This window comes from Plutella xylostella, chromosome 31 (assembly GCF_932276165.1).
Source record: "Plutella xylostella chromosome 31, ilPluXylo3.1, whole genome shotgun sequence".
Lineage (NCBI taxonomy): Eukaryota > Metazoa > Arthropoda > Insecta > Lepidoptera > Plutellidae > Plutella > Plutella xylostella.
Genome location: NC_064011.1, coordinates 1,250,939 through 1,269,084, shown reverse-complemented (window position 1 = coordinate 1,269,084; position 18,146 = coordinate 1,250,939). Strand labels below are relative to the sequence as shown.

Below are 18,146 nucleotides of genomic sequence, written 5' to 3'. Positions count from 1 at the left end.
ACATCGTGAGGAAACCTGCACATCTAGATTTCTAGATGTCATTGTGTATTCTAAGTGCATTGTGCTCATTCCATAACGGCGATACGGCTCGCTACCTATCACGTGAATGCAAATGTACAGCGAAAAGGGCTCGCAAGCGAGTCATCTCTGACTACCCATTTGGGGATCATAATCGTGAGGATATATATATGGATCTATGTAGTTATGAGTTTCTGAACTATTCAGGGTTGTCACTCTATATAACAAAACACATAGTTTCGGAGCGTTGCTGCTCGAGCCACGACTTGAACTCCGATGTATTAAACATGCCGATTGCACGATGGCTCTCGTTCGTTTGTTTTTCATCAGTATACAGGGTGTTGCAAAATTGGTATACTAAGCCGAAACTTACATTTGCAGCATGGTATATCTAAGCCCGAAACTGAAATCAGAATTTGGAAATTCGTGAAAAAAGAAATCCATAGTAAAAAAGTCACGTGACCAACAAAGTTTCTATGGAAAATGAAATTGCTGCACATGTAGGTTTCGGCTTAGTATACCCTTTTTGCAACACCCTGTAGAGTAACCCTCTGAACTGTTGAGCGTAAAAATCGGCCGATGAAATTGCATGAGCGAGGTATTTAATCGTTTGGCGCCGGAGGTATTATTGTGTTGAGTATCATTGTTCGCTCGAATATACTGACGTAGCAACATTCGCCAACAATTCGCACCATAAGTGCAAATGACAATGGGCGTTTTGGGACCTATGTCCAATAAAGACGAGACATACATCGTTGGATAGCTCTTTTCAAGTGAGCAAAAAAGTATTATGACGACAAATCCGTATAAGTTGTCCATTTTGAAATATATTCGTCGGAAGGAAGTATTTTTCTATGGCATTGCACTCTCTCTTCTGATGACAGTTAGGGCGTAATACACGTAAACACGTATTATTGAAATTGGAAAAATTACTTTCAACTGGTTTTATTTACTGAGATAATAAACAAATATAATATTATATGAAATATGATCATTTTGTTATTTAAATTAAAAATGAATGTGAAAAACTAACAAAAACATTAAAATTACAGAAATAAAATATAAAAACTTTCAAGGTACGATTATTCTAATTGGACAGTAAATCAAGACTAGCGCTTCCGTTATTCATATTCTACTAAAAAATACCTTTTCAACGACGTATCACTTATTTCTATTGGTGCTGGTCCCAGCTTCCATATATTTGTGCCCATCATCATTTCTCCATAGTCGGTGAGAGCATAACCAGGGAGTAGTCGTTGACTTTTGACACATCTGTCATGATATTTATATGGAGATGACGTTTAATTTATAAATCAATCCCTGTCGGTTAGATAACCGACTATGGAGAAATTGGTACTAAGGGTGCCAGTTCACCAGTTCATCGCAGCGACTGGTTTCAATGCCTTGTTTAGGCGTTCGCAGGTAAAGCATAGGTACACTGAAAAAACAATTAGTACATGCAAAGCGACACGCAACATGCACAGTAATTCGTGGCAGTCTGATAACCCCCTTAGGATGAATGAATGAATTGCACCCTGCCTTTAAAATAGGTCCAAAAATGGATCGCTGGGATTACAACATAAAGCGAAGCGTTTTGCGAGCTAAAAGTCGACCAATAAAATAGCAGGAGCGCAGTTTTTATGCAATTTCATTGGTTGATTTTTACCTCGCACACCGCTCCGTTGCCCTGCCTTTTCCGCTTTGGAATCCTGAACAAGAGATGGAATGGAATGCAAGTGAACGAAATAAACTTGAATGGTGTGTAAAGAGGCTGTGTCTTACTAAGACTATGTGAGGAATTCATCGATGTTGACTCATTGAGATTAAGGTTAATCAAAGTCAAATTCTAAACAGTTTGATAATGTTGTTACTGGCTGTTAGACAGTTTCAATAACTCTATCTACCGATGATGATGAAGTACAGCTACCAGTAGTAACGTTCATTCTATTTTGACACATTAAAACTTACAACCTGTCAAAATCGTATGAAAGTAACTACCAGTCATCGGTTGCAGTGAAAGTTACCAGCGCAGTATCCATTGAGGTAGCCAAAGGCGCCGAGTTGACTGGACACCTTTTTGACGACGACAGCAAATGAAATATGGAACGGCAATGGCGGTGGAACTTTTTCATTACTCGCAAGTGGATTACTATCAAGTTTGCTGTCAGTGTCATATGAAGTTTCTTTCTTTTATTTTATGCTCTACTGTTCTCCTCAGCTCACATCCACTGATCTCCCCCAATCTCCCCCCACAGGTGATCCCGGCGATGTTCCACACTGCGAGCATCTGGCTGACGCTGGCGCTGGCGGTCCAGAGATATATCTACGTGTGCCACGCGCCCGTCGCCAGGACCTGGTGAGTTCGTTCACTCATTCATTCATTCATCATTTCGTTCAATTTATGGTTCATTAAATTAATAGATTATGGAGGAGCGAAGGTGTTGCCACTCCTCCATTGAAAAGGGAGGATCCTCCGACCAAGCTGGGCGGTTTAGCTTGGTGGGCAACTGCCCGACGGTTACATGTCGGGATTCTGTATATATACTGAGTAGCTGTAATTCTTAGATACCGCGATGTAGGATTTGGTATTTTGCTGCCATCTGTTGGTCGTCCTTGATATCTCTTTGCAGGATCTATATCTTGACTTCTATGCTTGCGCGTATTCATTATAGATGTCGCCAAATCACTCCCCCCCGAGACCGTAGGTCGATATTCTTCAGTGCTTCTGATACGTCTTGTTCACCAGGCCAGATTGCCGCTAGTCCGCCTTTCAGGACTATCTGCGGTCTTCATTCGCCGTAACCCCACTTCGTCTTCAACCGGGAGAGTTGACGCTCGATCGTACCGGCTTGAAGAGTAGTGCATGGTTAGGCGCGTGGCGATGTCCCCAATCCAGCTCCAACCGGGAGAGTTGACGCTCGATCGTACCGGCTTGAAGTGGACTGCAAGGATCGCTCTGCTACGACTGTTCCGGTGCGTTGCCCCAATGCTTCTTCGACCAGGAGAGGTGGACCCTGGACCGACGCTGCTACGGCTGGTCGAAGTGCACTGCAAGGTCGCTGCAGTCTGTCTGCTCGAGGGTGTGACCAGGCTCGCGCATTTCCGTTGCAAGCTGGTGGTCACGGTGCCCATGGAATCTGCAAGCTGGTTGACTCGGGTGGCTGCTGAAGGATGCTGTGGGGGTGATGGTACTGCTGGACTTCATCTTGTAGCTGCTGGAAGGTCTGCTGATCGTCTGTGAGGTCATCGACATGGTGGAAGATGTTCTGCTGCTGCTGTTCTGCATGGTCATCATCAGGTCGTGTTCAGGTTGTAGGGGTCACCAATATGGAGGAGCGAAGGTGTTGCCACTCCTCCATTGAAAAGGGAGGATCCTCCGACCAAGCTGGGCGGTTTTGCTTGGTGGGCAACTGCCCGACGGTTACATGTCGGGATTCTGTATATATACTGAGTAGCTGTAATTCTTAGATACCGCGATGTAGGATTTGGTATTTTGCTGCCATCTGTTGGTCGTCCTTGATATCTCTTTGCAGGATCTATATCTTGACTTCTATGCTTGCGCGTATTCATTATAGATGTCGCCACAAGATGGTTAAAATCTGAAGGAACCCCATGTATAAATTGTAACATTATCAAACTCGTGACTACCTATACTTTATTAGTAGTAACACAATTCTGGTCATATCTGCCAAAGAACCGATAACCGTTGGGGGAGACGCTCTCCTGCCCGCTGGACTGACGGCCTTAGGCGTGTAGCCGGTAGTGGCTGGATGAGGACGGCCGAGGACCGAGTGTTGTGGCGCTCCTTGGGAGAGGCCTATGTCCAGAAGTGGATTATTATTGGATGATGATGATGATGAACACCCCTTTATACAGACTCTTAGCGACATACAATAGCGTCCAGGACTCGATTGATATTTTTGGATCCACTGTCTCATCAATTAAGTACCAGTTGAAAAGTTTTATTATGTAATGTATTTGTTTTCGCGTCTACGGGTTGTTTTAGTTAATTAAGTAGGTATAGCAATAACAGCACACAAATATTGTTGTGGTACTGATACTCTTATTTATACTGTAGTATGTAAACTTGTAAATAATTTGTTTAAGTAAGTAGCATAAGTTGTTCAATAATTAAGTTATTGGAATAGCACTAAGTTCATTTTTGTAAAAATTTAATTCTAATTTTTTATGCATGTTGTGCTCACTTCTAGTAGGGCTTATTCATTGTAAGGTAGTTAGGCAACTGTTTTTGAAAACTGTAAGAACTAAGCTCAGTTTAGTGAGCCAAATAAAAAAAAACACAATTCCCGAAATTAATAATAACAAAAGAATTCATAAATAAATAAAATAGGTAATTAATCGGTGGTTAATTATAGAACTCCAGGAACTTTGTGGATATCTTTTTCCTTTCATGGCATGTGTATTGTGTATGATGATAATGAAAGTTTAAATTATATTGTTCGAGTTGTTTGATAGCTTTTAAGCCTTTGTCAGTTTAAATTTGATATGTTGTAAATTACTTATTTAAAGTAACTTATACCTTTAAATTGTAAGTAAATATGATACATTACTTATTTACACATGTAAATGAGTGAGTGAGAAATGAATGAGTGAGTAAATATAATAATATTGAAAGGGTGGAAAAATACAAATTCCAAAGCTATGTAAATCTTTGTTCCTTGGCGAATTACAATACAATACACTTTATTTCCACCAAGAACAAAAACTAACAATTGAACCGTACAAAGAGGAGGCCTTATTGCTTATAGCAATTTCTACTAGTCAACCGTTGAATGGAAGAGAGTGAATTACGTCATATCTTACATAGAAACCCCGCATATTTGCTTGATAAATACCATCGTTATGAAGCGAACCACAAGCAGATAATAAACTTATCTATGGCAATTTGCTCACCGAAAATGCCTACAATCTAATCTGGTATTTAGCTTCCAATAAGGGTATCTTACAGGCAATTTATACGCTCGCTTGCCCACTAGAGGGCGTTGCTAAACTAATTTGTCAATACCGACGCGGCCGAATCTCGGAATAATAACAGAGCCATTTTGACACGAAACAAAATGGTTATCGAGATATTTTACTTAATTTGTCGGCAATTGAATGCTTTGGGGGAATCTGCCAATCAGAAACTGCCTCTGTGGTGTAGTGGTTGAATGATTCAAACGTCGGGTTCGATTCTCACAAGGGGCTAACAATTTGTGTATCTAAATTGAGGTTAAAAGGTAGTTTGGTTTGGATATAGAAGGCTTACCACCTGATGTTGTAAAAGCGTGATGATCCATGCTATCATATGGGTTTAGTAAATACTTATACAGCGTGAGTCTTTCGTAGGTGCATATCCGGAATTATGTTACAGAGCCCTTCATTCTGAACAACTTTTGTTATAATGACCTTTTGAGATTCTCGAAAAAAATATGTACCTACTCCCCATACACAGTGTCACGTAAACTACAATTTTTTGTATGGCAAAGCATCTTTTTTTTCGTTATATCCCAAGGTCATTATAACAAAAGTTGTTAAGAATGAAGAGCTCTGTAACATACTCCCGGAAATGCACCTACAAAAGACTCACCCTGTATACATTAGCATAGCAAATCTCTGGAGGAAAAGCAGCCTTAAGGGCCCTTGCAAGAGACTTATCAGACACCAGACTTTAGCAATTTACAAGAACTTGTGATGTTAAAATACACGGAAATATTATTAAATTACTTACCCGCCTAGCTCAAAGGAGATTACAGTATAATGGTATAAAATAACAGACTTAAATAATTGAGCTTAATTGTTTCAACATTGTTACGAACCTTTAATAATGCCTATGAGTGAATGAAGATTTTCTTACAAAACCTCTCCAAAACGGCTTTACTGATTCTTATAAAATTTTAGCGTGTTTTACATGGTATTTGACGGTGATAAACAAAGGTTTTATGTTGTGTTATGAACTGATCTATTGCCGCCTATTGCTTTAACTCCACTGTATAAATTGTTATTTTTGTGTTCTTTTTAGTCAATAAAGTAGTTTTCTATTCTATTCTAATCTAAGTCAGTTTCACATTTCGGCACCGAGAAGTAACATTCATGCTCATTTTTTATTTATTTTTATTACTTTTTAACCTTTACTTGTAAATATATGATGTGTTGTTTCTGTGTGTGTTAGAAATTTTCTTTCTTTCTTTACAACAGTAACAACTGATGACAAATTGGCCCAACCTTCTTACGGGAAAGAACTATGATATGAACTATTTGAACTTACTTCCTCTTCTATTTAAAGGAAAATATGTGCGACATATATAGGTCTATCCATGTTAAATATGCATGAACATCCAATAGACTAGTGCAGGGTGTCCAGTGTCTACTATTTCGAAATCTCACCCTCAAAACTTAGCGTGGGACGTCCTCCGTCTCGCTGGATCGACAACCTAGGATATTTAGCTGGTAGTGGCTGGATGAGGAAGACTGAGGACAGAGTTTTGTGGCGCTTCTATGGAATGGTCGTGGACGAATACGGTATGATGATGTCAACCAAGGGTTGGCTGGAAGAAATTGCTTTTTGGCAATAAGCCCGCCTTTGTGTACTAACTTCTTCTTAATTTGTATTTTGTCTGTGTATGTTTTTTTTTTTAGTATGCAATAAAGTGTCTACAAATAAATATAAATAAAATAAATAGATGTAGATGATTCTTCTTCTTCTTCTTCCTAGCCTTCTTAGTGCGTCATGTCACGCCATCGGGCCCTATCCTCTGTCATATCCTCATTCATTCCACACTCTCTCATAATTTCTTTCACGCAATGATGTAGATGATTAATTAATGGAATTTAATTTGGGTATCGTAAATATAGTTTATAATGTAATTTCCTTCTAGTTGTGGTTGTCTGGTCTAGATTACTACTAATGAGGCCGCCGTTTGTTTAATTTCGTTTTTTGTTTACCTACATAAACGTAAAATAAAGAATATTTTACGTATTTATCTTTATGCTTCATCGCCTTTTAATCTTTTACTAGTAATTACTAGCTGTACCCGCGAGCTTCGCTTCGCCTAAGGTTTTCCCGTGAGAATTCCGGGATAAAAATAACCTAAGTGGTAATCCAGGATGCAAGCTTACAACATAGCAAATTTCATAAAAATTAGTGTAGCCGTTTTCCCGTGAAAGAGTTACAAATTATGAACATCCATACTTACAAACTATCACGTTTAGAATATCAGTAAGATTACCAGACTTGTGTCCCAATAGAGTAGTTCTCTAATGAATATGTAGGCCACGATTTACTTGTCTCTCCTATATATATGTCTACTTATCTATATTGAGGAATTAATTATTGAGTGAAATAAATGGATGTAGGCACTCACACTCACTCACATAAGAGATTTGTCGCGGTTTTCCTGAATACATGAATTACAAATTGAGTTTATGTAAAATGTACTTACTTTACTTTTAAAGTTTTAATTTTGTCTACAGTTAGTTTTACTTATTACCTATTTTTTCTGTACCTCCTGCGGGTTGACTGGCAGAAAATGCTTTTAGCGTTAAGTCCACCCTTTGTACTTTTATTTGTAATATTTGTACAATAAAGAGTTAAATAATAATAATGATAATAGTTTTGTTCAGGGACGGACGTTTATTTATTTATTTAATACTTTATTGCATAAATATGAGATATAAGTGTACAAAAGGTGGAGTTAATGCTAAAAGCATTTTCTACCAGCCAACCTACAGGTCTAGGCCTAGTATCTAAATGATTTAAAAGCAATAAATATACCGAAAATAAGTGTCCAAAATAAGAATGCTACGCTTCGTAGCAAAAGCTCAAAACGTAGCATATTCGTAGCCATTCGTAGCATTTTCGTAGCCTAAATTGAATATCATAGCAAAAGTCCTTCTACTGCTGGACATAGGCCTCTGCCAAGGAGCGCCACAACACTCTGTCCTTGGCCTTCCTCATATACAGGGTGATTCTTTCGTAGGTGCATATCCGGAAGTATGTTACAGAGCTCTTCATTCTGAACAACTTTTGTTAACATACTTCCGGATATGCACCTATGAAAGACTCACCCTGTATATTTTTCCTCTACACCACAAGGCTAACATAATTCTTGTATGAACAGAGTTATTTTGAGGACTACCGGCTGAAATAAGAACCTTCAGGAAAATGATAGATAAGTCTTAAGTTTCTTAATTAAGTTGAAAACTTCGTTAATATCGGATAGTTGTCTGATTCGGATGATAAAGTATCTTTTAAAAAAAGATTACGAAAACCTTTCTGTGGTTTCCACTTAGTCTAGAGTCTAAATTTGATTAGAGATTTATTATTGGGGTTTTATTTTCAAAGGGACTGGTTTCGGAGGTTAACTATCGCCCTAAAAATAAAACTGAAATCTGTTCAGTCTTTCAGGAGCTACGCTACCACAGGAGATACACACACAGATACATAGACACACAGACACAAAAACTTATAACACCCTCTTTACTATCTGAGGTAAAAAAATATCGCGTTTTTTTGTTACTTTATAATTATTTGACAGAACAGTTTGACTTCCGCTTCTCAACCGAAATGTCTCAAGGGTAACATCGATAAGACATTAACAAAATAAGAAAAATATACTCATAAATAAGTACTTATAATAACAACGATATTTCATCAAAAACTAGATGGAGTGTCAGTGCAAAAGAAAAGTCTCGATAAATATAACCTCACTTTCCTAGTCTAGTCGTGTTTTGAATTAGTCTGGTTAGAAGATTTGTGATTTTATTCATTGGCACAATGTTTGTCTCAGGTTGAACTTAAAACGGTTGACAGTAAACAAAATGCGGAGTTTTTTTGCTTTGTTTTTGTATGTGACACACCATCTTGTCTGGTAGAGATTGCTATAATAAGGCCTGTACTGTTTTTTTTTAAGTTTTGTTTTTTGTAATTTTTGGTCTTGGTGCAAATAAAGTGTATTGTGTAATGGATTTAGGTATTTAAGCAGATACATAATAGTGGGTACTAAATAAACTAATAATAGAAAACATAACTAATTTAACTAATGTATATATTTACGTGTTGGTGGCGCTCTTCTGTTGCAACCTACCCAAAGGTAACCATGATTGTATTGTATTGTATCTTGTTGGTATATTGTAAATCTAAGAAAATATACTTATAAATAAGTACTTAAATCCAAGAAGTTTGTCACGAAATCAATTCCAATTTTCATTCCGTCGGTTCTATAATAATTGAGTGACGAAGGCGATTTTTCCATTTACTTTTTAATAGGAAAATCCTGCTGTTTGCATAATATACAGGATGGCTCGTAAAGAGTGGGTCAACGGAAAACTGGTGATACAGGGTTTACACCGCTTTATTCATAGCCTAAGTAGATTTTAAGATAAAAAAAATGTTATATTACCTTCTTGGATTTTCCCTAAGTACTGCGTTTTCCGTTGGTTAACTCTTTACGGGCCATCCTGTATATACTTATAGTTTAAGCTACGCCATTATAGTTACTGATACATAAAAATTTATTTCTGCGTCCGCAATTTGTACTTTACAGAGTTCCCTAGTTGTAGTTTCATCTCATTTTAAAGACTCAGCAAATTTGCGGGCATGTTAGTAAAAGTCATCATCGTTATCATCTAGAAATACTTAAGCGTAGGAGAGAAGTGAAGAAGAAGATGACTCAAGGAATGCCACAAAATGATTCTTACGCCTTTCCTCATTCAACCACTACCAGCAAATTTCTGGTCTTAACAAAGCAAAACTTTCCCACTTTTCTTACCGAACACCCTGTAAGTACTTACATTCAACCCTTCATTCCAGGTGCACGATGCCTCGCGTCATCAAGTGCCTCATCTACATCGGTCTGGCCGCCTTCCTGCATCAGCTGCCGAGGTTCTTCGACCGGCGGTATGTGCCGCACGTCACCGTGTGGCGGGGGCAGCTTAAGGACGTGTGCCAGGTTGGTAGGCCTTGTGTTTGTGCAAGGTTGATAGGCCTTGTATATCGACGATTTGGAGGTCAACTAGTCTAACTAAATTAAAAAAAAAAAAAAACGTTTCAGAATTGATTGAAGTCTACGGGGATCAATCATTCTAAGCCTCAAAAAAATGTAAGTAGGACTAGTTGACCTGCAAGGCGATGATAATTGCAAGTACGATAGGCCTTGTACCGGGTTGAAATACCTTGTACAGGTGTCTTATAATAATGCGGTTGGTATATAGCTACTCGAAAGCTTTGGTAAAGTATTTTATTTAAATTTTAACACAATATTTAAGTTTTTAGTTGGTATTAATATTCTGATGCGCAAATGAATGTACTTCAATGTTGCAGAAAGCGTCACTAAGCCAGTCTTTTCCGTTTAGGAGTAAAAGAAGTAGAACAAAAGTTGTTCAGGATAACACCCTGTATATAGCCCAATGATGATCGAAATCAACGCAAATATCGATAACTGCTGAATACGCCCGGTTCACATGGCAGAACAATTAGTACATAATGTATGTATGTATAGGTAGGTACATAATCGTATTGTCATTTCGATCGAGTCAGTTCATATCTTCCATGTGTATATTATGTAAATGTACATAAATGTGATATGGCATGCTAACTAAGCGGGATTCTTGGAAATTCCTACAGCTAAGGTTTAAGATATGTTTATTTCCCTTAACAATATTACATCATATTACATCGCTTTAAGCGATAAGGCCGCCATTTGTACATACATATGTGTTAGATTAAGTTTTTTTGTAATTTTGTCCATGTTTTTGTGTACAAATAAAGAATAATCTATTCTATTCTATCAACATACACTTAAAATAGGGTGGCTCTTTATTGCTAAAATAATATTCAACTTAAAAACTGTAAATATTGTTTTTGCAAACGCAGCACTTCTAAAAATTTGTGTAAGTCAATTTTGAAATTCCCTGAAAATTTTCCGTACGTAATTTTTGTATGGTAATCTCAAGGAAATTGGGAAAGATTTACTACCTTCCGTAAGTTATGGCGCATCTTTGCCCCTCGGTATATTGGTCGCGACATGAAGCCTTTATACAGGGTGAATCTTTTTTTTAGCGTGTCGGTGACAAACACTAGAGATGGACTAGGGTTTGAGAGCTGTGGTTAAAGGATTGACTGGACATAATATTATATTTATTCGAGTTCACTCACTCACTTCACTCGACAGTCGAGGAGGCTTCGTTTTCTAATTTTATAAAGTTGTTTAGAATGACCCCCTAGTTCAGCCCTTTTCGGCTAACCCTTTATTTAACACCATGACTGTACAGCTATAGATTTTGTCATCGATAAGCTAAGAAGAATAAATCAATTTTTATTTAATGGCACTTGTACTGTATGTGACGAAAAAACCTTTTGATTATACCACACCTCAGCAATCAGATATAACGATATTAAATCAATCCAAAATTGACTTACGTATACTACCATTATAACACCTCTTTTCCTCATCAGTTGTTAATAAACGTGTTTCATCTACATCAAAGTGTTACGTGACCGCTAGTATAGTATGGCTTAATTAATTTGTTAACCCCTCCCGCGCCCCTTACTTATTCCTTTGCCTATCCTCTTTTTGAAGTGGTGTTGCCAGCGTTAATAAAAACCCACCGATAGTAATTAGAAATGAGGTCGTCTCTATGAAATTGCCTATGTCATAACCTCCTTTCCTTCGTTCAATCGAGTTGTTGTTTTTGCATGTTTTTTTTTTAGTTTCTTGCCCTTATTCTTTTTGGTACACTAAAAGAGCCTTTACTGAATGATGGGCAGAAGTTTATTTCACTTGCGTTATGAATTATGTGATTTGCAACAGCAAAAATATTTCACAATTAAAACAGCTGAGTTAAAATTATAAAAACCTATAGGTACTCGTACGTAGCTTCTTGACTTAGACATCTATTGCTTTAGCAAAAACGCACTCAGTTACATTCTTCAAAGTTTTTCAGATAGTAGAAATTAATATGATAATAATCATCTTCATTTGCACACCGTAAAACAAAATATATCATAATTGGTCATATCGCTGAAAGCTATCTCTTCCAGACCGTTGTAAAAGCAGAGTATAATTCTTATACATTTTGTTACATAATTTTCCTTTGGAAGTGTGTTTTAGGCATATTACCTGGTGAACAATAAGGTTTTACTTTTCATTTCTTACCACGAACAAAGCGGGTATTATTTTGATTACACGGCACGGTTATTTTCCTGAAAATAATGATGTAAGTACGTTCAAACGTAGACATATTTCTCTTAAATAATATTAATTTTCCGTTGGCAACACTGTTGCTAGGCGCACATTTGATTGAGGTTAGATACAACAGGATAGGGTGGGGTTTGATTACTCGGTTTTGTTCTGAAAATATTGCGCATATTATATTGCTTCAATTTTAGTTTTGTTTTATGTTTTTTCGACGAATATGACGACCGAATGGCGTAGTGGTTAGTGACCCTGACTACTGAGCCGAAGGTCCCGGGTTCGATTCCCGGCTGGGACAGATATTTGTTCTCGGGTCTTGGATGTGCCTGTAAAATGGCAATAGGCCCGCCCCCTATTTCGGACTAACATAACACTGCAATGCACCTCTGCCTACCCCGCAAGGGATACATTAGTACAAGGTGTGATTTGTTTTTTTTTGGTGTTTTGTTTTATGTTTTTTCAACGATTTGTATTTCTCTTTGTTTTGACAAGAGGTCAAAACAAAACGTCGAAAAAACATAAACCCCAAAAAGTGGGGTCACCTTATTCCATAGTTTTCCGTACCTTAACTGGCAGACAATACTTTTAGCACTTGTATTTGTATTTGTACCAACTTTTATTTTATAATATTTGTGTAGGTTATAAAGAAAATAAAATAAAAGTAAGTTTTGTTTTCAGTAGGCACTATAGTTAGTTTATTAAACTCAGGTGGTATACTATTTTTATTTTCAGTTAGGCAGTAGAATTTTAAAAATACCTAACTTTATTTAAATGTTTTAAAGCTTTTTATGTACACTGAAAAATAAAAAATGTAGAAGATGAGAAAAGTTATTACTAACCCGTAACGTAGGTTTTAATTAAAAAAGCAAGCATTATGAAGAAGAGTAGTAGGTACATAAAAACTATAAAAAGCCTTATACAGGATGTTCCTTGAATACATGATCTAACCTAACCAACGTTAAAAAAACTCCGACATTCAACAGAAAAAGTCGGGTCAGCCGATTTTGGTAAAATATTACTTACCTAAGATCAGAATAAAACTAAACGAAAATAAAAATAATAAATATTTCTGTAAGTAATATAAGTACATATAGCATACTTACCAATTTTGTACCAGTTTTGTACAATCTAGAATGTTTAATATGTAAATTTCCCTGCAAAGTGGTCCGATGATGCAACTAAAGTTTATAATCACCCTGTATAGTGGGGCTTAATGTTTAATACTGTGTGTTCTAGTGTAAGCTCGTAGGACTTAAAAACTTTCATACTATCAGTATCATGTACTATATATAGTTAAGTGGAATCGGAAATTTCACAAAATACTTAATAACTGCAGTACCTATATTTATGGACTTTAACACGGTGACAAACAAGTCCAGTGCAGCGATCACAGGATTCGATACTATTTTTCGAATTTACACAAACATATGGAAAAAAACAAATGTCACTTTAGGCTGACAAATTTGCCTTACATTTTGACAGTGACAGTTGACGAGACCGTTCTTTTTCCATATGTTTGTGTAGTTTCGAAAATAGTATCGAATTCTGTGATCGCTGCACTGCTCAAGTGTTTGTCATTTTTGTCCCCGACAGGCTAGAAGAATTGTATACCTAACATTACCAGATGGACCATTAAATAGTTGAACCAACTCTACCAAGCCACCTAGTTAAGTAATTTGTGATACAAAACAACATGTTAACATAATTGTACATAATTATAGAACAACACTCGTGCTATAAGAGTTAACTAGATTGTACAATGAGTTGGTCAGTATCTATAGGACGGTCGAATGGCGTAGTGGTTAGTGGCCTTGACTGCTATGCCGAAGGTCCCGGGTTCGATTCCCGGCTGGGGCAAATATTTGTTTAAAGACAAATATTTGTACTCGGGTCTTGGGTGTTGATATTTATATTTAATATCTATCTATCTATGTATTTGTGTAGATATATCAGCTGTCCGATACCCATAACACAGGCTCTGCCTAGCTTGGGGTCGGATGGCCGTGTGTGAGATGTCCCCACATATTATTATATATTATTATTATTATTATCTAAAGTCAACTATACAGGGTGTTAAAAAGGAAAGGGTAAGCCGATAGGGGTTGACTCAAGGGGTCATATGGGGGGCTTACTATATCAATCATCATCATAATATGACCTAACACCAGTCATTGAGTCTTAAAATTGAAGGGCCATCAAAACTTAGACGAATGCTAAACGCTGTAAGTTGGCTGTCAAACGCCTTATAAATTTTGACTATTTTTTTTAGTTGATTTAAACACCCAGAAACATTTTTTTTTAACACACAAGTGTTTGCGGTGGGTGGTATACGTATCACTTTCACTGACTGTACTAACATAATGAATCGGCTGACTAATTAAAATAAAATTAAAACTCGATATTTAAACATTTATAACTCAAATACAAGGTTTCCCGCGCCGGGTATATTTATTTTTAAACTTGGACGTTCGGAAACCCTCTCGTCGAAGTCAAAGTCATTGAATTATAAATATTGTATTAAAATTACGTTCGAAAACTTCTGATGAAAATTTAAAATGAGTTCGTAAATATAGATCTGATTATTTCTCGATTGATATTCAAAAAATATATAAATTTCTGATGCATACTCGTATTTAAGCCTATCTACTTTCTACTCGTTATCGTATCGGTGATAACCACTAGAGCAGTCATACTAGGCTTTGTCATACGTGTTCTTTATCGACGTCGATAAACTCGTTTAGTGCGCGTTCTACCAATCACAGCGCCATATTCAGGTTTTGTGAATCGCGATATAATGACGTTTATCTTCGTCGATAACGAACCCGTGTAGCGGTAACAGAGTGCTCCAGACTTTTACACGTATAAGATATAGTTATTTATTTATTTTATTTCAATAACTTATTCTACCCTTACAGCTAAGCCAATTCGATAGACAAGTTCACAATAAAAATATTACACTAAAACAGAAATTAAGTACTTACTTCCATAATTATAAATAGGTATTTAAACTAGGTAAGATATCCTATATGCTTATAATACGGTGAACTTTTTTTTTCCGTTTTTGCACACCCGTACTTTTTATCTTTGTACCTCCTGCAGGTTGACTGGCAGAAAATGCTTTTAGCATTAAGCCCACCTGTTGTACATTATTACTATTGTAAATTGTGCAATAAAGTATAAATAAATAAATAAAAAATAAATAAACTGCCTCTCAGTACATGCAAATTTGTTTCACTTATTAATACGATACATCACTCGTGCAGGCTCCTTCTTTCACCACTTGCTTAGGTTTACATTTACACAAAAATGACGAATAAAAAACAAACATAATAAAAAAGAAACCTTTTTAAGAATGCAAAGGAAAGCTACACGATTTCATACACACAAATATTATTATCATTCGGAATGTACTCATATGTATTCGAATGCTTTTGCTTTCGTATTCTTTAATAACATGTTAACATGTTCTATTTGTACTGTATTACATTAAACCGTATGTGTTTAATAAAATTATCATAAGTAGGTTTATTAAATTTGAAAGACAAAAGTACAACATGTACATATATTATTTCCATCTCCTTATGATCTTAATTGTCTTGGAAAACATAGAAAACGAAAGCACAAAAGCTCAAATCTATTAAAGAGAAACTAAGCTCGCGGGCAAACATACATAAGTACATACATGTATTATAAAATGTATAAACTACCTTTTTTCGTGAGCTTCGTCTCGCCATAAAGTGATTTCCCGTATTATACACTCACGAGCAATGAAAAAGTTCCAGTGACAATAGCAGCAAATTACCTACTCCTAAATGGAAAAGAATTGCTTAATGAAGACGACGTGTATGCAATATTGAAGTGCATAAAATTTTACAGTGCATAAGAATATTGCCAACTGTAAACATAAATAATAAGCTTTATGTCTTTATGTACAATTTTATGTGTTAATTTAAAAGGTAAACTATTATAACCAGTTTAACTAGTATAGCCAGTGTACGTGTGTTTTAGTGTTTAATGTTACAGACTTTTGTTATACATATCCTTTTGTGTATCTGTGAAAACTATTAATTGGCTTTTTGTTGTCTTTTATTTTTGTCTAATTGTACTGATTTAGCTGTAAGTTTTCCTAATAAAGTAAAATAAAATAATTTGATTAAATTCTAAATTAAATGTTTTAAAAATTGGGATCGTTTGGTTGGAACTTTTCATTGCTCACGATTGTCATATACAATTTATGAAATATAGCTTTTCCTACAGCTTGTTTGGTCACTATGCAAGCTGAAGTGGCAGTGTGCTGGTCATATATGATTTTTATATTTTGACATGTTTTACTAATTTACTATGGATGATATATGTATCTGGAAATAAATGTTTAATAATAATAATATCTGCCGAAGAACCGATAACCGTTGGGGTAGACGATTTCTCGAGCGGAGACCACGAACAGGCAAACGCAGCGTGGGACGCCCTCCTGCCCGCTGGACTGACGACCTTAGGCGGGTGGCGGGTAGTGGTTGGATGAGGAAGGCCGAGGACCGAGTGTTGTGGTGCTCCTTAGGAGAGGCCTATGTCCAGCAGTGGATGATTATTGGCTGATGATGATGATGTTTGGTCACCAATTTCATGATTAAAGGCGCATTGTATGCGGACATCTAGGCCTACTTACCAACCATTAAATGATCTTATACCTACTTAACTGTATGTCTCGAATTAAACACACGCTAACACTAAACTTCTTTCGCAGATGGAAATGGCGCCATGGGTCAAGACGATATCTCTAGACGCGTACTTCATAGCTTACTTCGCATTCCGAGTACTATTCGTCCACCTCATCCCCTGCACATCACTAGTCGTGCTCAACGTTCTTCTGTTCCGAGCCATGAAGAAAGCACAAATCAACCGACAGAAACTTTTCAAAGACAATCGGAAGTCCGAATGCAAACGACTTCGAGATTCGAATTGCACAACCCTAATGTTGATAGTCGTTGTAACTGTGTTCCTATTGGTCGAAATTCCGGTAGCTGTTGTCACAATACTGCATATCATCAGTAGCACAATTGTTGAAATATTAGACTATCATATTGCGAATATTCTTATACTTATAACGAATTTCTGTATCATAGTTTCGTATCCGATTAATTTTGCTATTTACTGCGGTATGTCTAGGCAGTTTAGAGAGACTTTTAAAGAGTTGTTTATAAGGGGAGCTGTCACTGGAAGAAAAAATGGCGGGTCTAGTAGATATTCGTTAGTAAATGGACCTAGAACTTGTACGAATGAGACTGTACTTTAATTACTTGTTTTTAGGTACAATAGTACGACTGGTAAATCAATTTCTGGTGTATGATATTGCGTACGTATTTATTTGTGTTGAAATAAAGTTTGAAGTTAGGGTTGGTAAAATAACTCTGCTATGATTTTGTTATCCTATATACTATTCTGTAGTAATAAGGATTACTTATCATTGTTAGAAAGTTCTAGAGTGGATATTACGAACAGCTACCATACCACCAACGACACATTAGCAATGAATTAACAATCCATATGAACGCCACTCTCCTGTCAAAAACCTGTGAGATCTAAACATATTACGTCAGATTTTATAGTAGACAATATTCTACAGGCAAGAGAAACGAAAGACCCTCTCTAGCCCACTGGACCGACGACCTTAGGGTGCTTACATAGAGAATCGGGTTCCCTGTAATCTACATGTACCGGTAACCTGATTATGCGAAAGCGCTCACTCACGGAGTATTCCCCGGATTTTTAAATGTCATGAGCGCTTTCAGATAATCAGGTTACTGGTACAGGTAGATAAGGGAACCCGTTTCTCTATGTAAGCACCCTTAGACAGGTGGACAGTAGTGGCTGGATGAGGAAGGCCGAGGACAGTTGTTTTATACGTGTAATGTGAGTTGATTTTTCATCAGTCAG

The 18,146-nt window shown here is 36.7% G+C and overlaps 1 protein-coding gene across 1 annotated transcript in view; it reads left to right on the top strand.

Annotated features, from left to right (window-relative positions):
• Positions 1-17,663, top strand: part of LOC105382966 (sex peptide receptor) — a 271,017-nt gene extending 253,354 nt beyond the window's left edge. The window contains exons 5-7 of the mRNA XM_038114644.2: positions 2,274-2,374; positions 9,830-9,968; positions 16,957-17,663. Coding sequence (XP_037970572.1) covers positions 2,274-2,374; positions 9,830-9,968; positions 16,957-17,505 — 789 coding nt within the window. The 3' untranslated portion in view covers positions 17,506-17,663. The remainder of the gene's footprint in view (positions 1-2,273; positions 2,375-9,829; positions 9,969-16,956) is intronic.
• The last annotated feature ends 483 nt before the right edge of the window (positions 17,664-18,146 follow it).